Source organism: Sorex araneus, chromosome 4 (assembly GCF_027595985.1).
Source record: "Sorex araneus isolate mSorAra2 chromosome 4, mSorAra2.pri, whole genome shotgun sequence".
Lineage (NCBI taxonomy): Eukaryota > Metazoa > Chordata > Mammalia > Eulipotyphla > Soricidae > Sorex > Sorex araneus.
Window position 1 is genome coordinate 188,016,674 of NC_073305.1, and position 25,568 is coordinate 188,042,241.

The 25,568-nt window shown below is 40.3% G+C and overlaps 1 protein-coding gene across 6 annotated transcripts in view; it reads left to right on the forward strand.

Annotated features, from left to right (window-relative positions):
* The window catches only part of QKI (QKI, KH domain containing RNA binding), a 152,745-nt gene that overhangs the window by 15,634 nt on the left and 111,543 nt on the right, over window positions 1-25,568 (forward strand). For all 6 annotated transcript variants that reach the window (XR_008629810.1, XM_055136235.1, XM_055136238.1 and 3 more), the window contains exon 2: window positions 23,413-23,555. Coding sequence is in view for 5 of the 6 variants with exons in the window: in XM_055136235.1 (XP_054992210.1) it covers window positions 23,413-23,555 (143 nt within the window). In the remaining variant the exon portion in view is untranslated. The remainder of the gene's footprint in view (window positions 1-23,412; window positions 23,556-25,568) is intronic.

A 25,568-nucleotide genomic window follows, 5' to 3' on the forward strand; every position in this document is an offset into this window, starting at 1 on the left:
TTGTAACAGGTTAGTGTAGGCTCATCTAAAATTTGAAGGATGGTTAATTTGGGAGAGGCATTTTGAAAATAATTCTTTTTAATGCATTGAATAAGAAAATATTATTAGAGAAAGTAGACTGAGAAATGGATCCTGTAAGAAAGACATTAGGTAAGATGAAAGAACGAACTAAGTTAGAAAGCCTTAGGATTGTAGACAGTAGGAAAGTGTGTTTGCATGGTATATGAATGTCTGGATGTCTTACTGTTAACCGCTTATTCTGAAGGACCTAGGATCTTTGATTTTTCTCTTGAAATAATGCAGATGTGTTTCAAGTTGTACAAATACTTAGTTTTTGAATATTTAGGTTTGCTTTTTAAACTTTATTTATTTATTTATTTATGGGCTGGAGCGATAGCACAGCGGGTAGGGCATTTGCCTTGCATGCTGCCGACCCTGGTTCGATTCCTCCGTCCCTCTCTCAGAGCCCGGCAAGCTACCGGGAGTATCCCGCCCACACGGCAGAGCTTGGCAAGTTCCCCGTGGCATATTTGATATGCCAAAAACAGTAACAACAAGTCTCAACATGGAGACGTTACTGGTGCCCGCTTGAGCAAATCGAACAATGGGATGACAGTGCTATAGTGCAGTGCTAACATTATTTTTATGGTTAATAGATAAAAGGGAGCCAAGGAGGGTGGGGAGAAAAAGAAGACATTTTGGCACAAACAGTGTTGGGCTTCAAAGAACTCTTGATTTTGTGAATCATGAATTTCTTCCAATGTTATTGTTATTTGTCATCTAATAAATATAGCTTGCAATTATAGATATAAATCAGGAACATAGTATAAACGTGATTCACGAATGTCATACATTTTTGAAATGCTCCCTATAGAGAGAAATACTGTATGCTCATGTACATAAGTATATCACTAAAGAGCTGAAATGAAAGTTTTATGCAGTAATTTACATGTGTATGCATTTAATTTACAGGCATATATATGTATTTGGTTTTTTGACCACACCCAGCATGCCTCAGTGCATATTCCTGGCTCTGTGCTCAAACTACTCTTGGTGGGCTCAGAGGACAATAATGGAACCCAGGTTTACCTCGTGCAAGACAGGTGCCTTACCTGCTATAGTATCTTTCCAGCCCATATGCAGGAGTATTTTGTTACTGTTCTCCAGAATCACTGTATCACTGTATCACTGTCATCCCATTGTTCATCGATTTGCTCAAGTGGGCGCCAGTAACGTCTCCATTCATCCTTGCCCCGAGATTTTAGTAGCCTCTCTACTCATCCTTCCCAATGGTGCTGCATTGGAGGCTCGTTCAGGGTCAGGGGAATGAGACCCATCATTGTTACTGTTTTTGGCATATTGAATATGCCACAGGGAGCTTGCCAGGCTCTGCCGTGAATGCAGGATACTCTCCGTAGTCTGCCGGGTTCTCGGAGAGGGAGACGAGACAGTAAGAGGTCGCTCTCTTCCGGGAGCTTTGTTTTATAGTCTCTAGATCATGGCCGTTGATGGGATTACACGGTGTTGGGGGCAGTTTGTGGGTGTGACTGCCAAGCTACTGGAAAAAGGGGGATCTGGGTGGAGGAGGACCAATTCTAATCTGAGCAGGCTTGGAGATCTCAGCCCCGGGTCCCGCACACCTGGGTGAGGGTCTTCCGAGCATTTGGAGAGTGGTCTTGAGCATGGCTGTGGCTGGGTTCTGGAGGTCTTTGGCTCCTAGAGTACCAGCTAATATTTTTCTGTCCTGCTAAATTAAAAAATGTTTGTTTTAATACTGTAGATTTAACTAGTTATGAACGGTGTATTTTAGCACAACTGATGTAACTCCAGCTATAATTTAGTGTCCAACACTGTTTTTGGGTTTGCTTTTAAATCCAGCCCTTGACTGGGTGCTGGTGACCCAGAGATGGATGGAAGCACAGTGCGTTCCTTAAGAGCAGTGCTGTGACAGAAAGGCCACACTTAAGACTTCAGGCTGACACTGCTGGGACCCTCCGCAGGGAGTTTGCCTAGCAGGTGTGGGCAGCCACACCTTCCACCATCTTTTCCCCAACTCCTCACATCACAGCATTTTCAAGCTTAAGGCCAAGTTTATAAAACTGTTGTAGGTTTTTGTTTTTTTTTCCGGGGTGAGGGTAACACCCCAATCCTGCTCAGGACTTACTCCTGACTGTGCTCACCTCAGATCATTCTGGTAGGCTTAGGTAACTGGTATTTTTTTTTTTTTTTTTTTTTTTGGTATTTTGGAGCCATACTCAGAGGTGCTTCGGTCTCTTCTGACTAAAATAGGGCATTAACTCCTGGTGGAGCTTGGGGGATCATATGGGGTCCCAGTGATTGAATCCAGTCTCTACCTGCTGTACTAGCTCTTTAGTCCCAAAAGGGAGTTAGTTTTAGAGATAGTCTTTAAAGTCTAAGTTTCAGAAAAGAATAACAACACAGTTTCCCTATTATGTCATGGTGACCAGCTTTAATATTACTTTCTTGGTGACTTTCTCTTAAAAGCTTTTATGGACTTTATTAGGAAGTAAAATTAGGAATGTCTTGCATATATGTACACATATATGTAATGTGTGTAATATGGATTGTAAGATATAGAGATGTATAATACATGTGAGGTGTATATATATTATACTTATCTTTGACAGTTCCTATGGCAGAAGTTAACTTCAAAATAAACTGTGGAAATAGGAGATGGATGATCAATAAAGATAAACTAAGTTTTTATAGAAATATACAGATATTCTATATACATTGACTTTTTATCTTAGACAATTCCTTCACAATAGTGTTGAATATAAAAATTAAGATACTGGGAGCTTTTAATAAAAATTGTTCTAAGCTTTGTGTTGCTATAGAAATTAGCTTCTGTGAGTTACATGATGTTACATGTTTTCCCTGAATGACAGGCTGCTACATCAGGTTGAAGTAGCTATTGTCTCAGTGGATGTGGGGACTGTCTTAGAAAGATCTTGCCGTTAGCAGTGAAAAATGTTTTCCTTACAGTTTTTGTGCAGCAGGCCATGGAGTAAAGCACATTTTTATAATAAAGGTGATGAATTTAATCGCAAACTGGCAGCCAAATGGAAATTGCAGACCTTGATACTGGGAGAAAATTGCCTATAAAGCAACTCTTGAGAGAACAGGCTTTAAATTCATCCACCCATTTCGACATTGAGGAGAACACAGGAATCACAGGACATTTTGCTTGGCCTGCTTAGTTCAGATGAATGACACTTGGGTGTTCTGTTTAAGAGCTAGAGATAAAAGTTGCTTATGTTTTGTACATAAAGCCTTTAGCATCTATTAAAAAATCTTACTAAGAACCCAAGATACTGTAGTCTTTATATTTTAGCACATGATACAACTAACGAATTGAGCCCTGCTTATTACACTTTTGTTTGGTCGTAGCCTTGTACAGTTTGTTTCTGACAGTGATATGATATGATGGACTTTAGTTTTAAAGGGTCTGCACAGTATTCTGGGTTTATAAGTCACATTACTCAGTTAGTAGAATATATAAACATAACAATATTCCTCACTTCACATTGTTTTTAAGCAATTTATATTATTAGATTTAAACATAGAGTAATAGAATTCTATTATGGGAAATGTGGACATTGTCACATTTTTACTCTTTAGAATTAATGCACTTTTTGATCTCACATATAGTAACTTGGAGTACTTAACACCCACTTTCACAATCTTGTATGCAGCATCTATTTTGAGGTACGCTCGTTTCTCCCTTGGTACACGTTAATCAGTATCTATCCAAGTTGAAGATACTAGATGACTATTAGTGAGACCATCTCAGAATGCTAGGATTGAAATGTAAAAATATAAGGTGTAAAAGTACTGGTGTAAAATATAAACCTTTTTAGTCTATTTATTGAAACTACTGGGTTTTAAAGAGAAAAAAGAATAATACATCTTTTCTTAGATGCACATTCCTGATCTGATTTAATTTTCTGAATATGTACATTGTAGCTGTGGTAAAAATCTATGTTCTCTTCAAGTATAGGATTAGAGAACTATTTTGCTTAAAGTACATATGGAGATTTATTATTGATGCTTTGTAAGAATAGAAGGAAAAAATTGTCAAATTCTGCATAATTAGGGAAGTTTGTTGAGATTGTGCACAGTGGGATCCAAAGTATAGAAATCAAGAAGACATAGAAGTATTACTTTCTCTATTAAAATAAACAGTGATAATTGTATCTTTGTCACTAAAGGTAGTTTAAATTACCTTTAGTGCTAGATTCATTGGCATCCACATGAGACGTATAATATACAGTATTAAAGATGGATGAAAAATGTTTTGCCAGCTTTTAAATTTGTAAAGTTTAAAATAAATAAACTCTACTGTTTCCTCATCAGCAAATAAATGCATGGTTATTGGTTTATTTGGGTTAAGAAAACTGACAAATTTATAATTCAGGATAGAGCCTAATGGTAATAGTCTTTATGCTAAGCCATTGTGACAGAAGGAAAGTAGTGTTACTTTAGCTAATGCATCTGATCCAGTAAAACAATATATATGGAAGGCTTCACTCTCAGGGAGAGAAATCCTAAAATTTCATGCATTTAACACAAAAGATGATATTAAAACATGTGGGATATATAAAAGTTATAACCATGTGTTGCATTTTTAATAATGTATCTGATATATTTCTATGTCTCACATGCACACAAATATTTAACATGGCTTACACACTTATTATTTTTTGGCTTTTTGGGTCATACCCGGTGATGCACAGGGGTTACTCCTGGGTCATGCACTCAGGAATTACTCCTGGTGGTGCTTGGGGGACCATATGGGATGCTGGGAATTGAACCCTGGTTGGCTGCGTGCAAGGTAAATGCCCTACCCACTGTGCTATCGCTCCAGACCCCACATTTATCTATTTTTAATGATATAAAACATTATTTACATATGCATGTAAATGTGCATATGTAGTACTTATTAAAATTTTGCTGGTTTTCTGTGGCAGACTGAGTACTTTATAAATGCATACATACAAGTTCAGTTTCTATTGACTGTAGTGGTGGTTTGCTTTTGAAAGTTTTTCTAGTGGAATGCTTAAGTCCACCTCCAAGTTCACGTTCTTAATTCATGTGTTAAAAGTAGTGAGAGTTTAGTTCAAGATTGTTGATACCAAAGTTGGAAATACCTGAAGTATCTAAAAGTCTGAGTTAATTCTGAAAGGATTTTAGAAACATGCATTTGAGCATGTTGATCAGGATTACATGATTGTCACAGTGGAGTGTTCACAGTACCATTGTAGCTCTAAGATGGGATCCTTTTGGGACTCCAGAGCTGTCTCAGTGAGCTGGAGCACATGTGTTGCATGCAAGAGGCAGTGTCCAGTCCTGGCTCCACCTGTTCCCCTGAGCAGCCTTGGGTATAGCTAGGGATTAGCACCTGAGCCCCACTGGGGGTGGCCCCAAAAGATAATGAAGAGAGAAGATAGGATCCTTATCTATCCTTTGTTTAATTTTGTTATTGATTTATAGTTATATTAATAGGCACTACAAGCTAGAATATTTCCTTCTCCTAGGTCAAACTATTGAAAATCGGTTTAGCCAAAACACGAGATTCTGGAGTAAAAGCACTTGTGTTAAACAAGGAAATTATCCCCCAGCAATGCTCAGGAGACCTTACAGTGCCAAATATGGCTTGTGGGGCTTCTCCATGTAAAGCATACTCTCCAATCTGTTGAACTATCTCCTAGAGTTGAGTGTGACATTTCAAAGAGCACCGTTGCTCTAATCATTGAAGGGGGATTTTTGTTTATTTCATTTTTGTTTTTGTTTTTTGGCCACACCTGGCAGTGCTTAGGACTTACTCCTGGCTCTGCACTCAGATCACTCCTGGTGGGGCTCCAGAAACAATATGGGTGTTGGGGATCAAATCCAGGTTGGCCACATGAAAGGCAAGTTGCCTACCTGCTGTATTATTTCTCTAACTTCCTTCTGTTATTCTTCTAACTTCCTTTTAATAACCTGAGGGTACTGTGGGTTTGTATTTGACGAGTTGGGCAAGATGACTTGATTGTTTTAGGAGAAAGTAAAAATTGTACCTTTGTTAACCCTCTACCTCTATTTTGTCATTTAGGATGATTTTACATGTGAGAAATCAATTGCAAATAGTAATTAACCCCTTTGGCTATTTTCTTTAATGCCTATCAGTTCTGAGGACCAGTTGCAGATTTTAGGTAATAAATCAACAGATAGCTATTTTTCAGACTTATCTGGCATTTACTTTGTTTGTATAAAGTTTTTACATCATATTTATTGTTGATACTATCTGAAATAGGCTGGAGTGATAGCCCTTCGGGTGGGGCGTTTGCCTTGCACTAAGCCGACCTGGGTTCGATTCCTCTGCCCCTCTCGGAGAGCCCGGCAAGCTACCCAGAGTATCTCGCTTGCACGGCAGAGCCTGGGAAGCTCCCCGTGGCGTATTCGATATGCCAAAACCAGTAACAACAAGTCTCACAATGGAGACGTTACTGGTGTCCGCTCGAGCAAATTGATGAGCAACGGGATGATAGTGATACAGTGATACTATTTGAAATAACTCCTATAATGAGGAAATGGAGGGAAATCGAGCTAGTATATAATATTTTTCCCTAAAGATTGCACTTTGAGCAGTTTATTTATTCTTTGTCACAGATTTTGTTTTTGTTTTTATCCTTTGAATGTTTTGGAGCCACACCTGGTGATGCTCTGGCTCTCCAAGTGTGGTGCTGGAGTCAGATTCCGGGCTGCAGGCATGGCTGCTGCAGCTTCACACAAGGCCAAGCACCTTAGCTCCTGGTTTCTCTCTTTGGCCCCGTCTCAGGTTTTTTTTTTTTTTTTTTTTTTTAATTTAATTTGAGCAGGCACCAGTAACGTCTCTCATTGAGAGACTTATTGTTACTGTTTTTGGCATATCCAATAAATTTAATTTATTCACAAATTTTTGGTATTTGGGCCATACCCAGTGGTGCTCGGGACTTACTTCTGGCTCCGTGCTCAAGGATCACTCCTGGTGGTGTTTGGGGAACCATGTGGGATGCCGGGGAGCCCAGCAGGTTGGCTGCTTGCAAGGCGAGTGCCCTGCCTGCTGTACTATCTCTCTGGTTCCATGACAGGTTTTTTAAAAAGGCAATTTTTACCTTCAAAGTGGCAGCGCACAGGGGCTGGAGCACAGCGGAGAGGGTGTTTGCCTTGCACGAAGCCAACTCGGGTTCGATCCTCACCATCCCATATGGGCCCCTGAGCACTGCTAAAGGAGTGTAATTACAGGAGTAATTACAGGAGAAATTACTACTACAGGAGTAATTTCTGAGTGTAGAGCCAGGAGTACGCCCTGTGCATTGCCATGTGTGACCCACCCAAAAAGTTAAAAAAAAAAGTGATAGTGCACAGCCATGAAAAGTTTACATGGTATAGTCACAGTACAGATCTATAAGGACCACTGACTTGAGTTTTGACAGCTTGATAATTTAGGTGTGACTTGGGAAAAGTTATTTAGTGATAGTTCGAGAAGTTCATAATTTTTTAAAATTTTTTAATTTTATTTTTTAAATAATAGTATATATATATATTATTTTTTTTTCTTTTCCTATTTGGGTCACACCCGGCAATGCACAGTGGTCACTCGGGCTCTGCATTCAGGAATTAACCCTGGCGGTGCTCAGGGGACCATATGGATGCTGGGAATTGAACCTGGGTCGACTGCGTGCAAGGCAAACGCCCTACCCGATGTGCTATCGCTCCAGACCCTATACTGAGTTTCTAATTGTGGACAGAGACCTGGAGAAACAAGGTCTTCCTGACTTTTCTCTGATCTTGCCCTCCTATATACATACATTATGCTAAATTATTTCTAGTTGTAACTACAGCTCATGCTGGTAGTCTGTTTGCCTCTGAATTTTTCTGGTCTAGTTTAAAGCATCAGACTTCTTTCCACAAGAGAAAAGACAGCACTGTGTTTTGAGAGTGTGTATTGAGAGTGCAGGAAGTGTATTGAATTTCTTTCAAAGCTAGTTGTATTCATTCATTTCTTCATTAGATGCTGAATTTCTACTCTCAGGAATCACTCCTGGTGGGCTCAGGAAACCTTATCTGGTGCTGGGGATTAAGCTCAGGTTGGTCGTGTGTAAGGCAAGTGCCCTACCTGCTGCTGACTTTCTGAAAGTGCTTCAGCTTAATGATTTGGTTCAGCTTGATAATTCAGTGTAATTCATACTACAGTGATACAGTTTTGAGAGATTCATAGTTTTAAAATTAAAAAAAAATTCCTTTAAAAATTAATATACTGGGGTTTCTGGGGCTGGAGCAATAGCACAGCGGATAGGGCATTTGCCTTGCACGCGGCCGACCCGGTTTCGAATCCCAGCATCCCAGATGGTCCCCCGAGCACCGCCAGGAGTAATTCCTGAGTGCATGAGCCAGGAGTAACCCCTGAGCACCGCCGGGTGTGACCTAAAAACCAAAAAAAAAAAAAAAAAATAGTGTACTGGGGTTTCTAATGCATATCTTGTTCTGTGGTTTATGATGTTACCTGGGTGAAGATGGTAGATTTTTTGCATATGGTCTTTATAAATGTGTTTTAAAACACTGTTAAGGGAGGGAAGGTTCATCTCTAATCAAGTCACTGGCACTTGATCCCAGTGTGTTGCCGGGTGGTAGTGTTCTTTGAAACAGTTTTTTAGATTTTGCTTTGTATCAGTGATTTTGCCATTTGCCCTAACCATAGAGGTCTTTGGTGAAGGCCCAGCTTTGTTAGGAATTATGTTTATTTTGAACCTTCTTCTGGGAAATACCCGATTTCAGTGAAAACTTGCATTTCTTTAAACCTCGTTGTGGCTACTCTGAAATAGAAAACTGTATGTTTGACCTCTATCTTAAAGAGTCTTGCTTTTTTTCTCCTCTGTCCTCCCCTGCCCTCCCCTCTCCTTTTTTTTTTCTCAGTTAATTATCTTAAACATGGAAACTGAACTACTTGCTGGGTAATCATAAACGTTAATAAAAATATTGGTACAGAACAGTGGTGGGATTAAGAGACAAAACCCTAAAATTTGGAAATAACCTTTTAGAGATTTTAAGCTCTTTTTAATATATCAGATCTGTCAGCAAATTATGTCCTCACAATGATAAATATAATCATGTTTTTTCTTTTCATTCTTCTTTCATAATAAAGGCTTATGTTTTTAGTTCTCTTCCCAGCTTGGTCTTTCTAGAGAACCACATGAAACCATAGAACTCTGGCTTATTTTTTAAAAATTGTTTTGTCTGGGGACTGGAGAGAGAATACTGCACGAAGGGTGCTTGCCTTGTATGTGGCTGACCCTGGTTTGATCCTCACGATCTCAGCCAGGAATGATCCCTGAGTCCAGAGCCCAGGAGTAAAGCCCTGTGCACTTCTAGGTGTGCCATGCTCCCCCCACCAATGTCTGGTGTTCAGGTTCAGGTAATTGTATCTGAAGACACTGACAGTCATCTGTCAGTCACTTCTAACCTCTAATCAGGGTTCTCACCTGGGGGCCATCTGTGACCCCCATGAGCCCCCAGGATATTCTGAGAGGGCCATGGGTCAACATTGCATACAGGGGAGGCTCTGGTATGAGGAGGGAGATGCACAGGAAAGGTTGGAAGGGGGTCACAGTGTGTCAAAAAAAGGCTTAGAAATGCTAGTCTGATGGAGTTACCTAGAGACCAACTCTTAGAACTCAGATAACTGTGATGGCGTCAGGGGGCCAGATGCTCACAGTGCCTAGAATCATCGAAGGGGAGGGCAGATTTAGCAAGAGCCTTTTGAGCACCCTTATATTCCACAAACACTCTTTAGATATTTTTTATTCATGTGGAAAAAATTTTTTTCTGTTAAAATCTGATAGATCTAACTATACCTTGTAAATTTTACATGACTCATGGAAAAAAAATGCAGCTGGTCCCTAGCAGAGCTTTAAGTGAGAGTCTGATATTTATTCTAGTTGTAATACTGACTTTACCCTCCTTTTCTCTTCTTCTTTACTGCTGGAAGTAGTGCCGTTTCCCCCTGTGGATGCATTTCTTCAGTTTCTGTGCTATCCCCATCTTCTCTGCAGTCACTTTTCTTCCCACTCCCAGTACCACTTGGTCTAACAGCTACCAAAGTTAGTTTTGGAAGATGGAGCAATGATGTAGTATGGTATGAGTAAAGGGGAAATGTGTGTGTGTGTGTGTGTGTGTGTATGTATGTATGTATACACGTGTGTACACATATACACATATATCTTTTTGGAGTCAGACCTAGTCTTGTAATCCTGACTTCTACTTAGCAAGTAATGATCTTGAGTGAAAGTATTTTTATTTCCAACTTTGTGAGAATGATGTTTATCTGGAAGGAAATCTGTGCTGCCAAACTGTAATATGCTGATCTCCAACCATGAGAGACTTAGAAGGGGCTGTTGCTTAGAAAAAAATAAGAATTTGATTACTTGAAATTTTGATTTTAATACAAGTTGCTCCTCCTCAGTAGTTTTTTGTTTTTGATTGAATCACTGTGAAATACAGTTACAGACTTACAAATTTTCATGATTGTGTTTCAGTCATACAATGCTTGAGCACCCATCCCTCCACCAGTGCCCATTCTCCACCACCAATGTTTCCAGTATCCCTCCTGCTACCCCCAACCCTTCCCACTTCCCTGCCTCTGTGGCAGGCACATACCTTTTTACTCTCTCTCTCCTTTTGGGTGTTATGGTTTACAATACAGGTACTAAGAGGCCATCATGTTTGATCCATAGTCTACTTTCAGTGTGCATTTCCAATCCTGAGCGAGCCCTCCGACCATCATTTATTTAGTGGTCGCTTCTCTATCCCAGCTGCCTTTTTCCCCAGCACGTGAGGCCAGCTTCCAAGCTGTGGTGTGATCCTCCTGGCCCTTATCTCTGCTGTCTGTAATATTAGTCTCTTATTATGTTATTTTATATTCCACAAATGAGTGCAGTTATTTTGTCTGTCCCTCTCTGACTCATTTCATTTAGCATGAAACTTTCCCTTGTCTATCTGTCCATCCACTTTTATATGCAAATTTCATGATTTCATCTCTTCTAACAGCTGCATAGTATTCCATTGTGTAGATGTACCAATGTTTCTTTAACCAGTCCCCTGGCCCTCAGGCCCTCGGGGTTTTTATTTTCCCCCCAGATTTTGGCTATTGTGAACAGTGCTGCAATAAACATACAAGTGCAGATGTCATTTCTGCTGTACTTTTTTGCATCTCCGGGATATATTCCCAGAAATGGTATTGCTGGGTCATGGGAGCTAAATTTCTAGTTTTTGGAGAAATGTCCATATTGTTTTCCAAAAAGGCTGGACCGGTCGGCTTTCCCACCAACAATGAATGAGAGTCCCTTTCTCTTCGCATCCACGCCAGCTCCTCAGTAGTTTATGTGCTGGTGTTATCCACACTTAGTTGCTTCATTCCCAGTACTAATGCTGTGAAATTGGAATACTTTTGAGGAAAGGTCTGGATAACCTGAGAAATACAGTAACAGCTAGAGAGTATCATTATCTATTATGAAAAAAGTATTAATTTAAACTGCCCTCCCATAGAACTATGACCTGGTAAGCTGGTCTCCCAGAAGCCCAGTGTTAAGCAGGAATGTGAAGTCAAGAGAAAGCAGGAACTCGTGAATTTTGGTTTCCTGCCTGAGGATTTCGTTGAGTACTAGATTTGCTTGGATTAATTCTAAGAATGTCTTTGAGACGAGCATTTCCTAACTGGGGGCCATGAGGCCCTGTCTAGCCCCCAGGACATTCCAAAGGGGGTACAGGTGAAAATTGCAGCTGGGGTGGGGGCATTAGTAGGACTGCAGCAGGGCGTGGGGAGGGGACAGTTGGACAGGGGCTGAGAAACACTGTTCGAGACCACGTGACCACTGAACCAGGCAGCTCTCTTCCTTTTGATTCATGGTTTGGAAGTCTAGGAAATACAACTAAAAAGATTTATTCTTAAAGTTTTTATCCAGTATCTTTTACTAGAGAGTTGATCAGAATTGTCTAGGCTGTATAGGTAGAAGTGATGAAGAGCCTCATGGGAAATGGATCGTGGCCATCCTCTGGTCCATCTGTGGGAGGCTGTTACAGATTAGGTGGTTAGGTGGGTGCTTTTTTTTCTTTTTTTTTTAACCGAGAGCAGTCATTTGGATGATTGTGCTTTTGTTTTGTTTTGTTTCTGTCTTTGGGACACCAGCCAATTCAGACTTTACAGGCAGTGCACTCAGGGGAGCCAGGGATTGAACCCAGGTGAGCCATGTGCAAACACCCTGCTCTGTCCCATCACTCCTGGGACAGAGCAGGGTGCTTTTTATTTTCTCATTTGATCTAAAATACACTAGAGAAGTTTAACAGATTTAACGAAAATGAGCTGTTCAAGTGTTTCAGATTCTCACATGTCTAGAGTAAAGAAACTGAGCCCATTTGAGAAGAGGGCCTTAGAGAACAACATTTTTCTTCTGTTCCTTTGAAGGAAAGAGTCAGGTTGTCAGTCGAAGTCACTGGCATTCCAGTAAAGTTTGTTCATTCGGTGTGTTTTCCCCAAGGAGCTAAGTCATCGGGAATAAAGTAAATGACAAAAAGAAAGTTCTGGAATTTACATTCTAATGTTGGAGATGCAATCAGTGAATACATTTGTGGGACAGTATGAATTATGAGTTAGACTACATGGGACAGAGGATGGGTCAGCAGTGTCCTGGAGTGATTGGGGGCAAGCTGCAGTTTTAAGAATGTAGGCTTGGTGGGCCTTGGGAGACTGGTAAGCAGTAGAGGTTTGAAGTTAGTGATAGGGAATAGCTTCCAAAGAGGAGGAAGTAGTGCATGAATGAGTCCAGCCCAGCATTTTGTTGTAAAACTGTAGCCTTGCATGAGTGATGGAAGGGGATAGAATAGGAGATTGTGTAAAAAGGTCATAAGAGCAAAATCCCACAATATTTGGGAATTCCCATGTGTCTTGTGGACCTTTTGAGATCCTTGGTGAAGACCTGGGCATTTGCACTAATCTAAGTGAGACCATTAGAACAATGACTCTTACTCTTGTTTTTTGTTGTTTTTGGGCCATATCTGGTGATGCTCAGCAGTTACTCCTGGCAGTGCTCTGGGGACCATATGGGGTGCCAGGGATTGAACCCAGGTCGGGCGCTTGTTAGTCTAACACCCTACCCTCTGTCCTATCCCTCCGGCCCTAAGAACAGTGGTTCTTAAACATGGTCTCTGTGCCCTTTTAGGAAAGTGCAGGGTCAAACTGTTTCTGTGCTAATAAGATGTTATTTATGTCTTTTTTTACTCATGCTGAATGAATGCACAGTGGAACAGTCCATAGGCAGTGTTCTGTAATTTTTGCAATAGATTGAATTCAGAAGATGAGAACCGTATTAATATATTAAAATTTTTACAAATATAAAACATTTTCCACTATTTTGTTCTGTTAAAGCTTTATTTTTTGGCTAACATGTAATTGAATTTACTTTTTTTTTTTTTTTTTGCTTTTTGGGTCACACCCAGCAATGCTCAGGGGTTACTCCTGACTTTGCACTCAGGAATTACTCCTGGCGGTGCTTGGGGGACCATATGGGATGCCGGGGATCGAACCCGGGTCGAACCCGGGTCGGCCGCGTGCAAGGCGAACGCCCTACCCACTGTGCTATCACTCCGGCCCCTGAATTTACTATTGTTGTAAAATGATTTCAGCAATACAAGTTCTTTAGATGTCAATAATTTATTTACTTACATTTTTTTTTTTGTTTCTCCTTTCCCTTTTTTGGTTTTGGGGGTCACACTAGCAGTGCTCAGGACTTACTCCTGATCTGTGCTTACTGATCACTCCTGTGGGACTTAGGGGAGAGGACTATTTGGGATGCTAGAGATTGAACCCAGGTTGACTGTGTGCAAGGCAAGTGCCCTACCTATTGAATTATTGCTCCCCCCTTTTCCTAAAACCTATTTTATTTATTTTAATTGGGGAGGGGTCTGGGGTAATAGCACAGCGGGTAGGGCATTTGTCTTGCACACGGCCGAACCGGGTTTGATTTCTCCATCCTTCTCGGAGAGCCTGGCAAACTACCGAGAGTATCCCACCCGCACTGCAGAGCCCAGCAAGCTCCCTGTGGCATATTCGATATGCCAAAAACAGTAACAAGTTCACAATCGAGATGTTACTGGTGCCCGCTCGAGCAAGTCAATGAACAGCGAGATGACAATGCTACAGTGCTAATTGGGGAGGAGGGCCACACTCGGAGATGTTCGGGGCTTACTCCTGGTTTTGTGCTCAAGGATTAATACTGGGGGAACTTCTGGGACCATATGGAGTGCTAGAGATGGAACCTGACTGACTGCCTTCAAGGCATGTGCCTTAAACTGCTGTATCCCTGGAATAATGTTTTTGTTTAATAATTTTTTTTTTTGCTTTTTGGGTCACACCCAGCGATGCTCAGGGGTTACTCCTGGCTTTGCACTCAGGAATTAGTCCTGGCAGTGCTTGGGGGACCATATGGGATGCCGGGGATCGAACCCGGGTCTGCCGCGTGCAAGGCAAACGCCCTACCCGCTGTGCTATCGCTCCGGCCCCCTAATATTAATTTTATTTTTATTTTTGTTTTTTGCATTTTCGGTCACACCCGGCAATGCACAGGGGTTACTCCTGGCTCATGCACTCAGGAATCACTCCTGGCGGTGCTTGGGGGACCATATGGGATGCTGGGACTCGAACCCAGGTCGGCTGCATGCAAGGCAAACGCCCTACCCGCTGTGCCATTGCTCTAGCCCCCCCTAATATTAATTTTTAAAAAATTTAAAAAAATGGAATCTTTGTGAGATACAAAGTTCATGATTGGTTTTAGTCATACAATATTCCAACATCCATCCCTTCACCAGTGCACATTTCTTGCCAACAGTGTCCCCAGTCCCCCCTCTCCCACCCTTTTCCCACCCGCACCTACCCATCCTGGCTCTGTGGCAGACTTTTCCTCCTTCCCCCTTTTTCCTTTTAGGCTCTGGTTTGCAATACTTGTTACTGAAAAGGGTGTCATGCATATTACTTTGCTCCCTTTCTGTACTAGGTTCTTGCCCAGAGTGATCATTTCCAACTTCCATTGTCATATGGTTCCTTCTCTGTGTTACAATTTTTTAAAGTGTGACGCTTTAGTATGCAACCAAATATTTAAGAAGAATCCTGTTAGCATTTTGAACAAAGGTGTGGCATGTCTTGGATTTTAACAGTCTCATAAGTCTTGGAGGATAGAGGATATTCATTCCCTCCCACAGCTATCCCTCTTTCCCCCATTAAAATAAGTAACTGAAGGCAATTGGAGGGCTTTTAATTTTTGATTTTAAAATAAATTTAGACTTACAAAAAAAAGCACAGAGATTAATGTTAGCTCATAACTGGAGTGCCAACTATGAATCAGGAAACTTTGGTAACAGTGATTGCACTATTGGATTCACACATAACTGTTCTCTCTTTCACTGTCTTGTTTAGGGAAATGACTGCTTAATTTTATATTTTAGATTTCATGGTTTAGATTTTTCAGCTTATGCATTTTTGTTCTCTGTTTATCAAGTTGTCCTAAGTTTTATGTTCTGTCTTTTTTTTTTTGCTTTTTGGGTCACACCTGGCGATGCACAGGGGTTACTCCTGGCTCTGCACTCAGGAATTACCTCTGGCCGTGCTCAGGGGACCATATGGGATGCTGGGATTTGAACCCGGGTCGACCGAGTGCAAGGCAAACGCCCTACCCGCTGTGCTATCTCTCCAGCCCCCATATGTTCAGTCTTTGTACTGTTGTTGATCTACTGGTTAACCCAGTAATTCAGATTTATTTTCCTTTTTTCTTTTTGGGTCACACCCAGCGATGCTCAGGGGTCACTCCTGGCTCAGCACTCAGGAATTACTCCTGGCGGTGCTTGGGGGGACCATATGGGATGCCGGATATTGAACCTGGCCTGGCAAGGCAAATGCCCTCCCTGCTTAACTATTGCTCCGGCCCCAGTAATTCAGATTTTTTTGTTTGGTTTTTGGACCACACAATTGATTTGGAGCTGAGGAATCACTCTGAGCATTGGTTGGAGGGTCCTTATGTGGTGCCAGGGATAGAAACTGGGTTGATAAGCGTCCTACCTGTTGTTGTACTGTAACTCTGGCTCCCCAGTATTCCTATTTTACATGAATGTGAACCAATGTTATGGTTGCAGAGAGATGGGTGGGATACTTGTGAATTATTTAGGCATGGTGAAAGAGTTAGTGCTGCAAAATAGAAATTAGAGTAGCACTGTTGGACTGTAGCACTGTTGTCCCATCGTTCATCTATTCCCTCGAGTGGGCACCAGTAACGTCTCTATTGTGAGATTTGTTGTTACTGTTACTCATACAGAAATTAGAGTAGAGAAATAAATGTGTGAAGCCAGTTGTATGGTTTTCAAGTCCAAATGAAAAGTTTTTAGAGCTTTTTAAAGCTTTAAATAAGTTTTTTTTAAAGCTTATTGAAATTTGAAAAAAAAAAGCATCACTGAATATCATTTCAACAAAACATGAAAAATGAGGGAAGCCTGAATGTTGGGAGAATGAAAAATGTATATTCTCAACATTATTAAATAATGGTATACTGGGAGAGTCCCAAACAAGTTGTTTCCTGCTTAAACTGGTAGATCCAGAGATAGGAGTTTCGGTGTAGCTTGAGATTTCATCAGAAGTTGATACGGTGTGCCTGTATTTTAGTAGTCAGGTTAGAGAATTGCATTATAGAAATTGCATTTGAGTCTTTGACTTATAAAACACTCATCTTTAAAAAAATGTCAGCTAATAGATTAATGTTAGTCTAAAGGTGTATGGAGAATTGCATTATAAAATGCATTTAGCTGAACCTTTTACTCATAAAATACTCATGTCTAAAGAATGTCAACTGATAAATTAACATTATTCTGAAGGTATATGGATAGTAAAAAAAAAACAGGAAAAAATTAAATTGTCTAAACAAATAGTTGTGGGAGTTTGACATGGCGGATGCTTGGCCTAGCACCATCAATGTGTCAACAGTGCAGTCTGTTTGCCAAAAAAAGAGAGAAAATAAAGTGTAGTTCCTTTAATGCACCATGCAAGTGGGAGTGTGTAGAACTCTGGCGGCAGGCAGCCTTGAGTTTGTATACCCATTACCAGGAAATCGTGGGTGTGAAGAATGGAATGAGTGAGGGTAGAGACCAGTGCAAGTCCACTGGTCTGCCATCTTGGTTATGTATGCAGATGCCGATCTGTGGGTGTCCAAAAGGTTGAAGAATGATGGTCTAAAGCCAAGCAAGGGAGGGTATATAAATGTGTTGAGTATAGAGTAAGAGGTTAGACAACCATCTCCAGTGGGAACAAACCCTGAGATATGGGCACTCTAGCTGATCTGAGGATGCTGAGAGCAAAGCACTGTGGGATAACAGTGGAAGGATCCTGGCAATCTGGTGGGCAGAGCTTTGCAAATATGTAGTAGTAGTATTGATGATATCTTAAAAAAAAAAGAAGCAGATTGCCTGTAGATGGGTGGAGCAAGAGGGGTATGCTCAGTGAACTCAGCCAGAAAAAGGACAGGTGCAGAAAGGTCTCTCTCATACGTGTGCTATAAAGAAGCAGAGTAAGGAAATAGTTAATGGCCAGGGGCAAATGAACCTGAGAGCTGGTCTTCAGAGCTGAATTTACATGGCAGCATGAGATGGTGAGATTAGGGAGTTTGAGATGGTGATGGAGGGAAGTGGCCACTCTGGTGAGGGTGTGGTGTTTGAATGTTGTGTGTATGAAACCCTGTCATTAACAGTAATCATGGTGACTAAAATAAAACAGACCATTTTTTAAAAATAAAGCTGCCTTTATTTTTGGCAGTGGGTGCGTGGAGGTGGTTGTAAGCAGTGCTCAGAGGGCCTGGGGAGCACTTCCCGCGTGTTGAGCCAAGTACCCTGTAGTGCAATGTGAGGACCTGAGGATGTGGTGCCACTTAGTGACTTGTTCTGGGGAACACCTGTGACCCAGCTCAGTTCTCTAGGGGCCATACCCAGCAGTGCTTTCAGAGCCTTTCCTGGTGACCCTTGGTTTAGTGAGCATGTGGTGACATGGTACTGAATGGGGTAGGGTGCGTGCTAGACATGCCACTAACCGTCTACTACCTCCCTGGTCCTGTATTTTATTTTGATTTTTAGGTACACATCAGTTGGTGCTCAGGCATTACTTCAGGGTTGGTACTTGGGGGGTCACATCTAGTGGAGCTCAGGGGACCGCATTGTGCTGGGAAGTGAACCTGGAGCAGTAGTACTCAAGGCATTTGCTCTGGCTCTTTCAGCCACATCCCTGGCCCTAAAACTATACTTTTATGTAGCTTTGAGAAGGAAATGCATAGACATTTTAGAACTTCACAAGTGTTCATAGGACTGTTGTATGTAAGAGACTTTTGGCCTAATACCGAACATGAGTATGCTGAGTGGGAGCTAATGGAAGAATATTTATGAAGGATTTTGGTTCATTAAAATTTGTATCATTTTAGAAGTTGAAGTCTAAGAAAATTATCTTGATATTGAGATCATTGTGGGGTTCTTGGGAATTTTAATGAAATGATCAAATAATTGGTTTGAACTTTTGAGGACTGTATTATGGACAAATAGTCATTTACACATTATTATGCGGTATTTAATACAAGGAAAAAAGCGCCACCTATTAAAACATTTCAAAAATCTTAGGCACTGTGATTTATAATACTGTTAACGATAGGGTTTCATGTATGCAGTATTCTAACACTACAGCCTCCACCAGAATGTCTGCTGCAGACTCCTCCCCCACTCCGTATTAATTACGGTGCTTTCCTGCTTTTCATAAATCAACACCTGTAAACCACCACTTAGGAAGGATCAAGAGAATTATCCATGCCCAGACTAGTGATTTTTTTTTTTAATGTGGTAATTTGACTCTTTTCTAGGACGTATGGAAAGCAAAACTTTGTATACACTTTATTTTTTTAGTAGTTTAGTTTTGTTTTTGACATGGGATTTTGGAGTGAAATAATAGATTGATTCCTGGAATTTACTATGGCTGAAAACGAATGGGTTCAGTTGAATGTTAGCAACCTCTAATTACAGGAGTATAGACACTGAGAGGTTAAGTAAGATACTTACCTAAAATCACAGTTACTGTTCAAACTGGAATTAGAACCTGTTCTAACTTGAGTGTTGTAAATAACATGCCAAGAAGTGCTAATGATTTCCTGGCTAGAAAAGTACTGTTGATAAAAGTACTACTCAGCTGGTTGGATTCCATAGTGAGTAAGATTGCAAATTCCTTGAGAACTAGAATTATGTCTGAGTCATCTTTTCATTCTCATCAGTACTGTCTTGTATATAATTTGTGTTCTATAATTAAAATGAGTGATATATTTTAGAGAATGAGATGTGGTAGAAAGATTTTTAATCTGAAGAAAACTAAGATTTATGATTATATTGCTTATTCTTTTGCCTCACATATTTCCTCATCATTAGAAAATAAAGGCCAGTTTCTTCTCTCTTGACACTTTCCTTGATTCTAAACCACTGTCCTTGATTCTAAAACCCCGAATCAAGATAGATGGAACTGACTCATGCTTTTATGTTATGACCATCTCTGATCCAACCCTTTAGCTGTTCTGTAACTCCCCAGTATCTTGTTTCCCTAATGAGACTAACATCTTGAGCCTTGTTAAGTTTGATGACCCAAACCCTAAAATGTTCTTTTTGTTTGTTTGTTTGTTTGGACTGTATCCAGCTGTGCTCAGGGCTTACTCCCGGCTTTGTGCTCAGGGATCACTCCTGTTGGGACTTGGGGAACCATATGTGATATCAAGGATTCAGCCTGGCTCAGCCACATGGGAGACAGTGTCTGCTGTACTTTTCCTTCTGCCCAAAATTTCCTTTCTCCACTCACCTGTCTACTTAAATCTTGCAACTGCTAATTGAGTAACGTTCACTGTCCCAGGCCCTAGTCTAGGAGATGGGGAGTCAGGATAGAGAACAGCATCCTACGGAATTTTCATGTACTACAGAAATATGCAGATGTTTATAGGTGAATAGATGTTTTCTTCCATTACATTATATGATTATGTATAGGAAAGATACTGGTTTGTTTTTTGGTGTACCTATGTATATATTATGTACTTCTCTTATTTGACTTTTGTCATTTGTAGTGCTCTCTCTCTCTCTCTCTTCCCCCTTTCCTCTCTCCCTCTCTCCCTCTCTCTCCCCTGATCTGATACAATTACCCAGAAAATAGATTTTACCCTTTTAGTCTATTGATTTATATGGTTACTTGCAGATTAAACAAAAAAAAAAAGTCTGTCATTCATGGTTATAAATTCTACCTTATCTTGTTACATTCTTTTTAAAATGTGATGGTGGTCTCTGCATTTAGTATGTTTCCATTTATATAAGCAGTTTATATTTTTAACTTATATTTTTGCTTTTGCTGGATTTTTATGTCATTGTTCCTACAACTTCATAGAAAGAATCTAGCACTTTATGAAGGAAACAAATTTAATCAAATTAATATGAAAACACTTTCCTGTAAAAACCTGAGCTAAAGGAGAACATACATAATCTTATTTTTTAAGTTTAAATAAAAGAGGAAATTTGTCAGAAGAATGCAAGGGGTCTTGGAGGGATTCCAGCTGCGGTGGGTTAAAGGTTAGATGCAGACCTGGTAATCTTTTAATTAGTTTTTTTCAGTGCTTCTTGGTTAATTACTTACTGTAATTTAATGAATTACATCATTTAAATTATTCTTTGGTCATTGAAACTTTGATTGTAGAGTTGTGCTATCCTTAATTTAAGGTAAGGTAAGCACTTAAGTTCATACTGAACATCTTTAGGAAGGCTTCTTTATAAAACTTACATATGTTTGAAAAAAGTTAAAACAGTGACTTTAGTAATACAAATTATGATATTAAATGAATACTTTTAAAAAATAAAAAGGGCTTAAAGGAAAAAAATATTAATTGTAGTGTAGTTAAATCCAAGGTGCCTTTTGGAAAAAAAGGGAGGCTGAGAGGAGAGTCCCTCCCTTGTGGTGCCCTCTGGTTCAACAAGAGGGCCCAAGAATGCAGTGCTGTTTCTGCCCCCTGTGGTGCTCCTGCCCAGGCCGGCCTGGGCCACCTGCCCCGGGAAGACAGTGCTCAGGGAGCCTCTAGGGCCATACCCAGCAGTGCTCTGTGGCTTCCCAGTCTGCACCAGCTGTGCTCAGTGGTAGCCATGGGTCCTTGGCTGCAGGCAAGGCATGTGTCTTAGTCCCTAGACTGCCTTGCCATTCCCCCTTTGAAGTTAAAAAAGTTCATTTGCTATTCTAAAAAAAAAGAAAGCATTTGGAAGATTTGACAAATTGTCATTTAAGAGAGAAATTTTGCTCCAAAATGAATATTGCCATCACTGAAGCAGAAAAGGTATTGCAGTATTTTCACTTAACTCCCACTGGGTTAGCATACTTTTGATAGGCATTTTTGCTGTGTTGGATTTTATTTAACTGTGTGATTTAAATAACTAAGGAATTAAGGTGTGCATTCATATTTTGTAGTTCTTTATATAGGAGTATATTGAAATTTCTTGTTTGGAGTGCATTCAAAATACATTTAAAAAAATAAAAGGCCGCTTATTTTGAAATAGTAACATGCCTAAGACTTTACCCCACACAGGACATTATTTTTATCTGGGCTTCATAAACTTTTCTTCTTGAGTGTCTTTTTTTTTTTTTTTGCTCAAGAAATTTTTACAGGACCCTAGGCATACGGATGTATAAAATAGGCCTACAGATAAAACATTTGTAGATAATAAATTATCATCTCCTCATTCAATTATATAAGCTCATACATGGTTGTGGCCCATAGTTTAAGAAATTAGGATCTATAGTATGGAGAGAAGGTGATAGAGGCATTCAACTAATGTAACAACACAACAAGACAGTAGGTACCAATAATAGTGTGTGTGCTGTAGCATTCAATTTTCTTTCTTTTTTTCTTTTTGGAGAGCGGGGTTCACATCCAGCTGTGCTCAGGGCTCACTCCTGGCTCTGCACTCAGGGGTCACTCAGGCTCTGCTGGGGGTCAGCAGGGAATGTGGAGTGCTGGGCGTTGAGCCTGGGTCCGCGCATGGCCAGGCAAGCACCCTGCCTGCTGCACCAAGACCTGTAGCATTTGATTCTTAAGAGAACTTTTTTTGTGCAGGAGACCTGTAGCATTTAATTCTTAGGAGAATTTTTGTGCAGGACTGATGATTAAAATTGACTTGTCATATACTTCTTTATTTTTCTTTATTTTTTAAAGAAGGTTTTTATGTCTTGGATCCGTCATAATCATTTACTTTAAAAAAGTAAGATTGTTTATTTCTGGTACCTTTGCTTGTATTTAATTCATTAACCCCTTGTAGTTCCAGCTTTCTTTGAAGCTTAGCTCATCACTGGTGACTTTTTTTGTCAGGAAATTATACCTTCATGGGCCTGAACTGTAATTCGACACCATTGATCCTTCTGTCCCTGAATCTGGCATTGTTTTTTCCTCTCCTTTAACACTTGACCTAGTGGCCTCCCTTTCTTCCCTATTGGAACTTTTCTCAGCAACATTTAACTGTTGGTTTCCCTTGGTTTCCTTCAGTCCTTGCTTCTCTATACCTGCTTAAGACATCTCTTCCATTTCTGCAGCTTTAACTACTAAAATTGTCACACCAAGTTCTGCTGGATTTACTGTCTGTATTCATTGAGTGGTTTCTGTTCCCCAAATACCTAAAAGATGGAGAGAAGTATAAGTCTCCTTTAGACAGATTTGTTTGGAGTATGAAAGCTTTCAGATTGGTTTGTCTGACAAGCATTCTTTTTTTTTTTTTTTTTTTGGCTTTTTTGGGTTACACCCGGCGATGCACAGGTAATTCCTGGCTCATGCACCCAGGAATTAACTCCTGGCGGTGCTCAGGTGACCATATGGGATGCTGGGAATTAAACCTGGGTCAGCTGCGTGCAAGGCAAACGCCCTACCTGCTGTGCTATCGCTCCAGCCCTGACAAGCATTCTTATAATTGAGTTGAGACTATCATTTGGAATGGCTGACAAGAAAAAATTAAGATAATAGGTCTATATTATAGCAGATAGTGTATCAGGATTTAAAGTTAATTTTAATAGAATAGATTATTTCATTGGTTTAAGTTTGATTTCTAGTGGAAAAGTTTAAAGTTATGGTTATTTCTTAATACAGACTTCGTCTGGAAATGACAGTATAGGTCAACAGTTCTTTACATTGTTGAAGTTTAGCACCTTATCTCCGAAATCCTCCCCTGCCCTTTATATATATATTTTTTTCCTGGATTAGCAAGAATACTTTTTCTGTCTAACACATTTAAAATTTTTACTTTTAACAGAAATTAGCAGAGTACGGAAAGACATGTACAATGACACATTAAATGGCAGTACAGAGAAAAGGAGTGCAGAGTTGCCTGATGCTGTGGGACCTATTGTTCAGTTACAAGAGAAACTTTATGTGCCTGTAAAAGAATACCCAGATGTAAGTATATTTTGTGTTTTCCTCATTTTTTCTTATTTTACATACTTTGGGAAGAGATATGTGATGGTAAATACTTAAGTATTGCCAGCCACTTCAAAGTTTTTTCATATGTGGGCCTGGTGATGTGAATATTATGATGTGCATAATTATAAAAAATTCTAGTTATGTTTTCTTTTGATGTTGTTATGTCACTCCTGGAAATGTACACAGCAAAGACTTGACTCTAGGTTACAAATTGATTTAAGAATTTTGGAAAGACCTTTGCTTGCACTCAGTGTGAGGGAACATTGAGTACAGCTTTCTCTTTCACTGTGATCTAACCTCAGAGCAGCCACAGACAGTACCATTATCATTCTTTCTATTGAGTAATAGGAAGATTCATTTCAGCTCTAAAAGTTCATGATAATTACTGGTGGTAATTTTTCTTTTTTTTCGTCTTAGTTCAGTACCACACTTCTCTCTTTAAGCATCTTGTGAATAGCCTTGTTACCAGGTACCAGTTTCCCAGCTGCTTCATAAATCGATCTAATGCCTTGCCTTTGGTTAAAAGCCCTACGTGGTGTGGTCCTTTCTGTCTCTCGGAACCTCTAAGTTATTTTCCTCTTTCTCCAAACACTGTTGTCCCGTTGACTCTTGAAACAATTCTGGCCTAACCCAGTGCTAGGACCTTTGTTAGCTGGGCCCCATCTTGACTGACTTGACTTGCTTCTTGCCACTAAGATTGTATTTGAAGTGTCACTTTAGAGTGGCCTCCCCTGACTATCTAAAAAATCATCTGGTTTTTCATTGTTTCACATCACTTTAGTTCTCTGTAATAGCACTTAGTATCTGGCATTTTTCTTGATTTTTTTGTTTCCCCCTACACCCTATCTCAAAGCAGAGAAAACTTGCAAAACAAGAATCTGTTTTTATATTCAATGCTGTGTTCCAGTGCCATGATACTGGCATGTAATAGACATCTAAATCCATTGAATAAAGAAAAGTGGCATCACTGTATCACTGTCATCCCGTTGCTCATCAGTTTACTCGAGCGGGCACCAGTGACGTCTCCATTGTGAGACTTGTTACTGTTTCTGGCATATCAAATATGCCATGGGGAGCTTGCCAGGGTGCTTGCCAGGCTCTCTGAGAGGGGCAGAGGAATCTAACCTGGGTCGGCCCCATGCAAGGCAAAACGCCCTGTCTGCTGTGCTATTGCTACAGCCCTCTTTAATCCTTAATATCTTAAATTATTTCTCCTTTGTGCCATGAGCTCTTTGGATCATTTTAGTGGAAAATGGGGGGAGGACAAAGGCTATACCAGGAGAGCACTGGTAAATAGTGAGAGGCAGAAGCTCAGAACCTCAAACGTGGTAGGGTTTTTTTTTTTCTTGCTACATTTCAGAGGGGGCTGGAGCGATAGCACAGCAGGTAGGGCGTTTGCCTTGCACTTGGCTGACCCGGGTTCGATTACACCGTTCCTCTCAGAGAGCCTGGCAAGCTATCAAGAGCATCCTGCCCGCATGGCAGAGCCTTGCAAGCTACCTGTGGTGTATTCAATATGTCAAAAATAGTTACAAGTCTCACAATGGAGACATTACTGGTGCCCGCTTGAGCAAATTGAAGAACAGTGGGACCACAGTGCTACAGTGCATCCATTTCAGAGGACTTTTCTGAAAGTAAATATGAGATGGAATTCATATGTATGGCCAAAAATGTGGTTTGTGTTTTTTTCAGATTCATTGTATGGATAATATATTAGTTGGAGGTGGGAAATAAATACCCTAAGTTATTATTTTCTTAAAAAATTTTTTTGTTTTGTTTTTTTGGGGACCGCACTTGGTCTCTGTCTTCTTGCTCATCTTTGGGGATCCCTATCATGATGCTTAGGGGTATATATGGTACATGCAGGGAATGACATTGGGGGTTCTCCCATGCAAACAGTGTGTTCCAGCCCTGGGAGCCCTAATAACAGTTTTTCAGCCCCAATAACAGTTTTCTGTTGCAATTAAAGGAAAAAAACTTGAATTTGCA